Genomic DNA, 11,380 nt, shown 5'->3' with positions numbered 1-11,380 from the left:
TACCAACAAAATTTCAATCCATCAAGCTAAGTTTGGATAACTTAGCCTACATAGTTCCATATACTTTAATATAAGGCTGTCCGGCAGAAGGCCCGCATGCGCTTTCCAAGTGATTTTGTAGGCCAGTTGACGGGAAATTCATATTCAGGCTTTTTCATTAACACATGCATAATCATGATGCTCCACGTCTGGGGTATAAAATGTAACTTCACGGAGTGCAAGTCCATGAAAAAACGTTTTGGAAATTGCCACCAGTTCGAAATATAACAATGATATAGACCAAGAAATATCTCAAACCTTACCGATTTTCTTGACGGTACGTGGCTTATCAACACTCGGATCGGTTACGTCGAGTCCGCATTAATTTGTTTATTAAAGGGGTTTGTTTGGGCTTTTTGTGCACCCCTTGTGGAGGTCACGAGCAGAATCGGCACTAATGGAGTCATATAAAAATGATTTTGTTTAGCTTACCGTCTACGTTTTTTTATGAAAGTGCAGAGTGACACTGACTTGATGGTTACTGTTGGGGGCCCACGAAGCACTATTCTAACAACACTGACTGCAAACCTGAACGAAAGAATTTTAATAACGAAATTAAAATTATCAACGAAACGACTGGACTCCAAACTGAAACTTTCCTGGACTGCGAACAAAACGTGTTTCACTGAAAAAAAAAAACGTCTGAAAACGTCCTTTTCTGAAAGTTTTTCTGTACCAACTTGCTTCTAAATATACAGTATCTCTGAACTTCTCTTATCAATCCATCCACGATGAACGAAATCTAGCGACTCCACAAACTTGCACTGATCTTTCACTTTAACACGTCCTTTCCTCTGATTGGCTGCTTCCTCATCACGTGAGTACAAGTACAAAAGTTTATTTCGTCAGCTAGATTTCATTTCGCGATTAAAAATGGAGCAAATTTGATTAGAAAAGAGTTGTCCGTATATCTTCTTCGTCGAAGGTCAAATAAATTTTCTGGTCACGGTCGAGTCGCACAACATAGTACAGGAAATATTATGGCAGTTTTAAATATCTTGGGAAGAACTTAATAGTGGGGGGATACCTGTAGAAATGCCATAAAGACAAGAAATTGTTACACTTGAACTTAACTGTTCGACTGCTGTGACAGTAATATCTTAAACAAGGCTTTCATATCTTACAAAGCCACGTTTCTGCATCAATCTGCAGTCACCGAATTAAAAATATGGGAATCGTTTTGACAAAAAAGCCTTCCATAAAAATGACAAGTAACTTCCTTTTCGCGTGCTTTGCGGTTAAGCTGTGTACACAAAACAAAGCGTCGACTACACAACATGAGTAACACGACTGTCCTATTTACATCTTGCTCGACTAGCAATAAAATGGAGATTTTTTTGTGCGAAAAGTTTGGCCCTTGGTAAAAAGCGTAGCTACAGACTGACATGATTTTATGGAAACGACAAAAACAAAATAGTTGCTACCTTTAAACTGGGTAGAACCTTCGTCCTGCAAAGAACCTTTGAACGTTCACCTTGCAAGTTATAATCCGTGACTTTTTGCACAAAAAAAGAATGGGTTTTGTTTGTTGTGGGAATTGTCCTGAAGTTGGCTTGCTTCTGGCTGCTTGTGGGCTGCAGCTGTCGGGATTCACCTTACTTCCAAAACTGTTCGCGAATTAAAACGCAAGCAAACGTCGACTGTATGTTGTGGATCAACTGTGGCTCTCTCAAATCCTCTGATCTTTCGGAAGTTGCGCATATGGTGAAGGTAATATATACAAATGTATGCGAGTGGGGGGCTGCTCACAACAAAAATGTCTCGTAACGTAAAAGTTCATCGGCTTGGGTATATATACATGCTGACAATGTTGAAAACTGGCTGACTGTCTGCAAAAAATAAATTTTCAAGTGATTTACAAAGATTTTTGGCATTTTATTGGTGAGATTATGGCTGATGGGGTCAGTTTGTCAACTGTGAGCAAATATATGAGAGTTTTTGACTAAAAAATGAACTTTAATTACCAAGGGAGCTGATGCTTTCATTGCTGAACTATTAACACTGAGTTCGCAAATCAAGCTGTGCACAAGAGGGTTTTAATGTTTTGCTAACATGGCAATGAATTCTCTATATCTGTGACTGTGGAAAAGCAATCTGAAACTTGGTTTGCTCCAAACGGTTCTATCTTGTTAGTTTTCAAGTTAATTTTTGGAGCAGAAAAACTGTTGATAAAAATGAAAGTGCCCATTATCATTTCACAAAAAAAACATTTTTACTGTTAAAACAGATTCACAAACCATCAAATGCTGTTACTTTGGAGCAAAGCAAATTTAAGTCCTTTAGGTGCCTAAATGCCCCATGGCTTGGTTTCGTAAAATAATAAGCTTGGGCAAAGGAAGACTGATCCACAACATAACTAAAACTGTGGCAATGACAACTAAGGTAACGCCATTACTTATTTGCTATCAATAGCACTTAGGTCTTGGACAGTACTAAATTGGAAAAACACTTTATCCAGAACATAGCTAAGGCTATGACAATGTTTCCCTTTGTAAACCTTACAACTGCAACCTTGTGGCACCTTAAAATACATCCCATTTAAAATCCTTCTAATTATTTAAAAACACTTTTTACCGTTTTAAAAAATCCAAATATTACTTTTTAAGCTTAAACCATTTTAATTTATGGCTGTAAATTCTAAAGTGCCACAAAATTGTGCAACTCCACCCATACACGCTGCATTAACTTCTCATCAAAGCTTTCCTGCAGCAGTTTTGATACTCACCATCTCTCATACCAACCATGCTGTCCTTAGTAGCGGGAGCTGGAGTACGCACCAGAACTGCCACTAGGTGCTGCACTTGAGCTTTGGTATGATCCTGCAAACGCATGGTAAATATATTAAAAAATGGTTTTGACAGTTTCACTAAAAAGGTGTTTAGTTTTACACAAGTTCAAGATGTGTTTCAATACTAACCATAAGGTGCAGAACGCATGCTACTATAAGAGCTGCTTTTGACTGGTCCGTAGCTGCTACTGCTGTTCATATATGATGAGTAATCATACCCATTGCTCCCTGAAATACATATTCATGTTCACAGTTGCAGCCAAGTCTTATTATCAAACTGCATAATATAAAGACAATGTTTTTCACACTCTACAGCAGGTATGTCAAACTGGCAGCCCGTTATCCAATTAGACTAATCTAACAGATTGTGTGCTTAAACCTACAGTTTTACAAACAATATATAAATGTAGATTGCATCATTATTTGCAAAGCTGACGTAGTGTGTGTAAAACATAGGTAATAGAGCCCATAACACTAAACGAGTTTCACATGTTTGCCCCAAACCATTAATCACCTAATAACATGAAATTGACACAACACATGTCAACATCAACACACCTGGCTCAGTTTTCGGACGAGTGTACGGATCGTATTCCGGAGCAGTTGTTGAGCTCGACCTTGCGTACGGGTCACGTGAGTCACGGCTGTCTCTTACATCGCGACTGCTACAACAAACACAAGAACATTTCAGCATTCCACAATTTGCAAACAGGAACAAATGTTACAGCTAATTAAGCTAATATCCTGATCATAATAGAGCAAACATTTTGAACACTGCTGTAGTCACCATCGAACAGTTGCTTTACAACAATTAGTATATCAGATTTACTATTCAATACAACAATTTTGTGAGCTGCATACATGCGGCGACTTTTTAAGCCTATTATGTCATCTCATCAGTGCTGGGTTTTTTTTGTGTCATTTGTCGGTCATTGACACAATTTTTTTGTAAATGACACAAAAAAGAAAAGCCGTTTCGGACACAATGTCCGAAAGGAAATTGACTGGTAGATTATTCTAGCGTCTCATCGTTAGGTGAAAGTTCCCTTTGTGTTGCCCCGGACGTCGCTTTTGTGATTCTCGGCGAATCGTTTTCGAGCGGCCGACGGTCGATAACACCCAGCAGGACGCGGGTTTTGCGACTTTTGTGCGATAAGAATACGGTTACAGTTGCATGGTTTGTTAACAATAGGGATTGTCCTTCATTTGTTTTTTTTAATTAAACAAACGCAGCGTATTGCCTATATAAACAAGTCTACTCTTGAAAGTTGCTTACATTTTTGTGAACGATCGCAATACCACATAACTCACTGAATAATGGAGCGCGAAGAACAACCTAGAAAAAGAGCTAAAGTTGTATCTGGCACAGGCCAATCCAAGGAGTTTTGCAAGGCCAAATCTTTCAGTAATTGCAAATGTGTTACTTGTTTTTAATGCGGAAAACGCAACTGTTGAAAGGGGGTTTAGCCTATTAACACGCTTAAAAACCCCAATAAGAAACCGTTTGCAGTGTTGCACCGCCGACACACTTATGCGTTTGAGGCTTAACGCATTATCGTTTAAAGAATTTAACTACGACAGTGCATATGCGCAATGGTCAAGTAGCGCGAAACGATTGCGCTATAAATCCGATGCGTAGTATTGTGTCTTTGATGTGTTGCGTTTGTTTATGTTGCAAAGTTGTTGTTAATAAACAATGCGTTTCCTTATTTCTTTTTGTTATATCAACAAATTAAAAATATTATGTCGTAAATGACCAAAATAAATTGAAAATGTCCTAAATTTTTACTGGCATTTTGGTCATTTGACATAAATTTTTTGGTGAAAAAAAAACCCAGCATCAGTGTAGCTTGGTGTGACTGTGGACGATCTAACTGGCTTGGCACAGACGTTCGCTTTATGATATACAATCACCACCATACAACAATTTGTCAATATAGATGTCAGACTTCTCCAAACCTTTCCACTGGGACGTGTGAACTTGTGTAGGAACGCTCATGAGAAGTTCTCTCGGTAGAACTTGGAGGAGCCACCGCCCTTTCCCTTTCACCTAACAAGAAAAATGAGTTCGGACATTGGGAACAAAGGATTTTAGGCAAAAAAAAACAGTAATACAGGATAAAATAGTTTAATTGTCCCATGCATGGTTTCACTCCACAATAACAGACACATAATGTCTTTGCAAAGTGTAAGGAATATGCGGTGGCCACTAAAGTTGGTGCTTTCGTTCCAAGCACCCAACGCAATTGTTGAATGCTGTGAAACGAAACACACACAACTTTTAAAAGAGTTTCTATTCGATACTGTGACTCAGATTATACGCCACTAGGAGGCGCTCCAGCATCACACAGGCAGAGCCGGGAAGTGTTCAACTCTTCCCAGATTACCTTGTATCAAAATTACCTAAAACGTTAATTTAAACAAATATTTTTACACTTACTTTCTCGTGGGGGATAGTCGTAAGAAGATGGTCGATCATAAGCTGGAAAAAGTTACAGGTATTTTGTTAATTTTACAAATTCTAGTGGCAGTGTACACGACATCTTGTACAAAAATAAATCTAACCCTGGCTACATCTACCGTGACCAACTAATACTTGCAACTATCATACCCTGTACTAAACTGCTTAACTGTAGCTACACAAAAAGCACTTTCTCACTAATAACTGGCATATTGTCATCACATTCACACCTTTTTCTGCCTCCTAAATTGTAGCTCTACTAAACTAACCTCTCCTTTCTGCTCTTCTCTTCGAGGTGACGTACATATTAGACCTGCATTCAGTCGTGCTGATTAACAGCGACTTGCACAAAGCTAATGGCGATATACTGCTGCTGCTACTCGATGATCTTTCCTTGGCAGCAAAACTCTCTGGAGCTGGCAGGGCTAGCCTTTTTGTCGGTTTGGTTGTTGGGTTTTCACTTGGGTATGAACGTTGGTAATAATGGTATCTGTAAGGGTAGTATCGATATCTGTACAGATAGTCGTCGCTGTCCGAAGACTCATGCCTCACTGTTGACCATGCTGAACTACGACTGTCTCTGTTATATCTGTAACCTGTGGAAAAATCACAAAAAATACTTCTGAAGGAACCTTCTTCCCTTCCTTGCTATGTTAATGCTGCCTTTGTGAGTCTTAAACCATTGTGGAAAAAGTAAAAATAAAACGTTTTTAACAACAAGATTAACTCGAAGCACATTTACTTCAAAAAACGGTCAGAATTAACAGAACTCTATCGGCCTCTGTTTATGTCTGTACTAAGTGGGAAAATCAAGCAATAGTTTTGCTAGACTCATTATCTCTCTTAAGGTGAAATAAAAGAGGGCACAGATTTATCTTGGGATATTAGCGTTACCTTCTCTGCGGTAATAATCCGAACTCCTTGAATATTCTGCAACATAAAAAAGTCTCTCTCAGAGTTTGCCCATTTTAGAGTAGTTTGTTTAATGTTTAGATAAATATCAATTGTCCCATGCATGGTTTCACTCCACAATAACAGACACATAATGTCTTTGCAAAGTGTAAGGAATATGCGGTGGCTACTAAAGTTGGTGCTTTCGTTTTAAGCACTCAACGCAATTGTTGAATGCTGTGAAACGAAACACACACAACTTTTGAAATAGTTTCTATTCGATACTGTGACTCAGATTATACGCCACTAGGAGGCGCTCCAGCATCACACAGGCAGAGCCAGGAAGCGTTCAACTCTTCCCAGATTACCTTGTATCAGAAGGAATTATATACAAGGTGGTTCTGAATTTTGTTCTTATGCGATACACTTGCCAAACTGATTTGCTTTTTTAGTTGCACAAGACTGACTTAACCAACATAAAATTTAAACTTTGTCTTTGAAATTGTTATGCAGCACCTTTGGAAATGGCGTAAAGATTAAGAACCACTGACATAAGGTGCAAGGCTGTAAAGCAGAGTTATAATCCATTCACATCACTGGACACAATTTATTTCTATCGAAAAAATCAGGAAAATTAACCCACCTTTTGGCAAGTAGTCCCTGTATTCTCTGTAGCGATCTGCGGAAAGACAAAACATTATTTGTTGCAACTCAACAAACAAACTTACAGAAAAATCAGAGCTTTTAACTCACCATATTCGCTGGAGTACTCACGGGGTGGAGCATAACGTTCATATTCTGTACAAAAAAGAAGCAGGTTACGATTCTGTTAATGGAATATTAGAAATACAATGTGATCAGTTGTTACCTCTTGGTGGTGCATACGATCTCTCGTAACCTGAAAATTGACAAAAGTGTAATTTAGTTCGACAAATATGTAAATTCCTCCACATATACGTTATATAACAATGATTTAAATGTTTTACACTTCAACTTGTCAATGAATTTCTGTTTTAAATTTTTGTGAGCATACATTTGAGTTTAAGAGACGAAAAATGGAAACTTACTGCTTGGTGGATAACGTTCGTACGAAGCTACAAATAAAAAATACATACTTTATTTGTCGGCCACATGCTCAAAATATAAACATTAAGAAACTATATTCTGTATTCATCCAAATACAAGACAGTGATACGTACATGGTGGGTATCTTTCATAAGCTGAAATAAAAACATAACAATAAGCAACAATTTATTTTCATACATTAAAGGTGATGAATTGTTTGCTATAAATATTGTCCCATGCATGGTTTCACTCCACAATAACAGACACATAATGTCTTTGCAAAGTGTCAGGAATATGCGGTGGCCACTAAAGTTGGTGCTTTCGTTCCAAGCACTCAACGCAATTGTTGAAATGCTGTGAAACGAAAAACACACAACTTTTAAATAGTTTCTTTTCGATACTGTGACTCAGATTATACGCCACAAGGAGGTGCTCCAGCATCACACAGGCAGAGCCGGGAAGCGTTCAACTCTTCCCAGATTACCTTGTATCAGGTTAAACTGTGGTAGCAGAAATCAAAGTGGGAAATTTTACCTGAATGAGCGTAACGGTCATAGACTGGGGGTGGAGGGCTTCTCCTGTATTCTGCAAAAATAAACACACACATGGTCAGTTTTATGCTTTCATTACAACTAGCTGATTCATCCAGCTTTGTGTTGGAAAAAAACAATGAAACCTACATGTCAAAAACCTTGTTTAAAAAATCAATTCCTTTAGTAGATGATTTTTGCACACATAAGAAAATTTTTTGCAATAAATCCAAAATGTTAAGGATCTAGACCCAATTTTTGTGAAAAAATCGCTCTTGTACACTTACCACGTTCACGATCTCTGTAGTAATCAGGTGGTGGAGGCCCTCTTTCCTCTGTAAAGTATTTCAATTTATTATAGAAAGCAGCCACTGAGTTTACTCAAAAGCAGTTCAACACACACCACTTCTACTTGTTTGTTTTGTCTTGTATTTCTCCAGTTCATTTTTTGGGAGAGCTTTTCTAACTTCACAGTTGTGACCATTGATGGTGTGATATTTTTGGGCTGAAAAGAGACAAATTTTGGCATAAAAAAATGTTTTAAATGTCAAAATGTTGTTTGATTGTTTATGTTTAGTACAAAGTATGAGTTTGCAAGAAGGGTACAAGTAAACATTCTATCAAAAACTTTCGTTGAATTAACAAATCCACAAGACTTACAAACTATTTTGTCGACGGAATCATGATCGCTAAAAGTGACAAAAGCAAATCCTCTCTTCTTTCCAGACACGCGATCTTCCATGATCTAAAAAAGCACTTTGTGAAATATAATCTACCTTAAAAAATGTGTTGTAAACATACCTCAATTAAATCAACACTTCCATATTTCTTAAAATGATCTCTGAGTTGTTCTTCAGTTGCATCATCACGGATTCCACCGACAAAGATTTTTTTCACTGTTGCATGTGCACCTGGTCTTTCAGAATCCTAAAAAATATGTTGAAAAGTTTGTACAAATCACAGCAAATTACACCTACTTGTATTGTGACAAAGGTCAGGACATACAACAAGTAAAACAGTATAATATTGAAAAGCAAGAAATATAAAGTATCAATTTTTGGTAGATTGGACCCTAACATGAAGTTTATCATACATAACAGATTTGATCCAACACAGGGCTGCTTTAACTATAATTGTAACCATAGGCGCCTAGTTTTCATTTTTCCAGGGGGGGCGGCTATATTATGACGTCATAATTTGTTACTATGACGTCATCAAGTATCGAAAAACTGTGTTTGAATTTCAACGCATGAGGCGTATTAGCCAAAAGGGCGACGTTAACGACGAACGCACGAGATCGGTCTACGACACAACCGAGACTGACGTTGCAGCAACCGATGTCAGCTACGCAAGCGAATCTAGGTCAACATGTTTTTTGTGCGTCGTGCAAGAAACACATTGTTTTAGGTCTTTTTATCTTCGAACGTTACGAATGCGACGAGTTAACATGGTGCGGACAGACGCGCGTAAAAGCCACTCGTAATCATTTTTAAAAAACCTGGGGGGGCGCCGCCCCCCCTGCCCCCCCGGACTAGGCGCCTATGATTGTAACCACCCTGTGCGACAAAATGCAATTTTGGGGTCAAAACTTGCTTTTGCAGGGGCAACATTTTGTGGGGGATTACACAATAGGCCAACCTTAGAATAGAACCACTGTCTTACAACTAGTGATGCACCCAAACAGCTATTTTTATATTCGGCCGAAACCGAATATTCGGCAAACGTTGCCGAATTAATTCGGCCGAATAAACCGAAACTAATTTTGGTATATCATCTCTTTCAACGCAATAAATTTAAACAAAACATGTGCTGGATTGGATCTAATCTTATCGTACAGCCTTTTTTGGCTCATAAAGAATAACCGCGTATTGTTCTAACTGCTATAATTTGATTTTTATCCTTATACCCAACACATTCGTACAGTTTAAACAAGGATTCTAAACTTTGCGTATCAGCGTTACATGCAGTAAAAAGGTTTCGGTTTCCGCCGAATTTTGCAGAAATATTCGGCCGAAACCGAATAATTGCGAAAACCTTAGTTTCGGCCGAATAAATTCGGCAAACCGAACTTTCGGTGCATCCCTACTTACAACCACAAACCATGCAAAATTTACCTCTCTGGATACTGCTCGTTTGGGGGTAACTGTTCTTCCATCAAGTTTGTGCGGTCTGGCATCCATTACTTTGTCAACCTGAATATGAAACAATATTAGGAAAGTTTGTCGGTGAATGTGTCAGGTTTAAATGTCTCTCACTCACCATTTTAATCCTTTCATAAGTCACAAAACCAAACCCTCTCGAGTTCTTGGTCTTTGGGTCTTTCATTACAATGCAATCTGAAAATAAAAGATATTAGATTGAATTTCAGAACAGATTGTTGACTTTGAGACAGCAGGAACACCAAAATAAGAGCATACGCTATTTTACTATCAGTCATGCTTCAGAAAAATCTTAACACACTATGAGGTTAGAATAAAACATAATATTGTGTGACAACTTAGTGCAACCAATGGTAAGAACTCCATTATTTCCTCACCTACGACTTCACCAAACTTGGAAAAATATGCTCTGAGTCCATCGACAGTTGTATCGAAACTCAGACCTCCGATAAAAAGTTTTCTCTGTTGTTCTGGTTCGTTGACCACAATTTCGTGGGTTTCGCCACCAGAGGCCTAAAAGAACATCATTTTCGACACTGAACTAAGCGTGATGTTAGTTAATTTACTAGAACCGCAAAAACTAGATCATTTCAATTAGGTATAAATATGATAGAACATAGTTTCTCCCTATTAGTTATGCTAGCTTTAAATAGTATTCAATATTTACACAATGATGAAATATATGTGGATTCATTAACATTGCATGCATAATTTCCATTTTATTCTTACATTCAAAACAATTTTACTTAAATTGCAACTTACATGCAGAAAATTCATTTTGCCAATGTGTAGAAATTCAAATATTTTCAACAATTCAAACCTAACTTCAGTAATGCACTGCACACCAAAAACTCCCCTTAAGAAGCTTTTATAATGTAAAAAAAAAACTTAAACGGATCGGCGCTCAAAATTGCATTTACAGCTTGTCACTAAGTTCCAGCCCTAATCCACCAGCATCGTTAAACTCAACTAATTAAATCACATTTATGATAAACGAACCTTTTCTGTGTCTTCCATTTTCATTGGTCGTTGATTGTGGGAAAACGGATTCAACGGATTTCCCAGGGATTAAGGCAAAAAAAACTTGGCTCCGATTCAAATTAATGACCTGGCAAAATAACGTTTATGCAATAAACGTGACTGCTTCAAAAACTGCAGATCGAAACAAAGCACTTTGCAAATCGCAGTTAAACCACAATCTCAAATGAAGATACGCCCTTACGTTACTAATTCATTCGTGCAGAAAGTAAAAGATTTCGCAAATCTGCAGCTTCGAGAAAGAAAGGCCGCGTCTCGCCGTCACGTGACATGACGTCACACCCGGTTGTAATCTCGCTCCCAAAACATTTTTCGGCATGCGCGTGTAGGTGAAAAACTATTTTAACTGGGGAACAGATAAATAAGCGAAGTTATTTTTATGCAAACATCTTACCATTGAAGCTATTTC

General features: G+C 37.9%; 1 protein-coding gene across 3 annotated transcripts; it reads right to left on the bottom strand.

The window, feature by feature from the left end:
• Positions 1-861: 861 nt before the first annotated feature.
• On the bottom strand, positions 862-11,224 carry LOC145909147 (uncharacterized). 3 transcript variants are annotated; one of them, XM_082996466.1, is made up of 22 exons: positions 11,156-11,224; positions 10,933-11,041; positions 10,311-10,446; positions 10,034-10,110; positions 9,889-9,966; positions 8,576-8,701; positions 8,435-8,519; positions 8,178-8,279; positions 8,062-8,109; positions 7,779-7,829; positions 7,379-7,399; positions 7,247-7,273; positions 7,048-7,077; positions 6,933-6,977; positions 6,823-6,858; positions 6,183-6,218; positions 5,268-5,309; positions 4,787-4,877; positions 3,386-3,492; positions 2,957-3,055; positions 2,765-2,858; positions 862-1,868 (listed from the first exon to the last, which is right to left on the bottom strand). In XM_082996466.1, the coding sequence occupies exons 2-21, from the start codon at positions 10,954-10,956 to the stop codon at positions 2,791-2,793; spliced, it is 1,329 nt and encodes a 442-aa protein (XP_082852592.1). In that variant the 5' UTR covers positions 10,957-11,041; positions 11,156-11,224; the 3' UTR covers positions 862-1,868; positions 2,765-2,790. The 3 variants fall into 3 exon arrangements, with proteins under 3 accessions (XP_082852592.1, XP_082852593.1, XP_082852591.1); XM_082996467.1 differs by lacking the exon at positions 11,156-11,224 and having other exon boundaries at positions 3,386-3,489; positions 10,933-11,144; XM_082996465.1 differs by lacking the exon at positions 11,156-11,224 and having other exon boundaries at positions 10,933-11,142.
• Positions 11,225-11,380: the final 156 nt, after the last annotated feature.

The sequence above is a fragment of the Ascidia mentula genome, chromosome 7, assembly GCF_947561715.1.
Source record: "Ascidia mentula chromosome 7, kaAscMent1.1, whole genome shotgun sequence".
Taxonomy (NCBI): Eukaryota; Metazoa; Chordata; class Ascidiacea; order Phlebobranchia; family Ascidiidae; genus Ascidia; species Ascidia mentula.
Note: the sequence above shows the minus strand (reverse complement) of the source record. Positions and strands in the feature narration are given on the sequence as shown.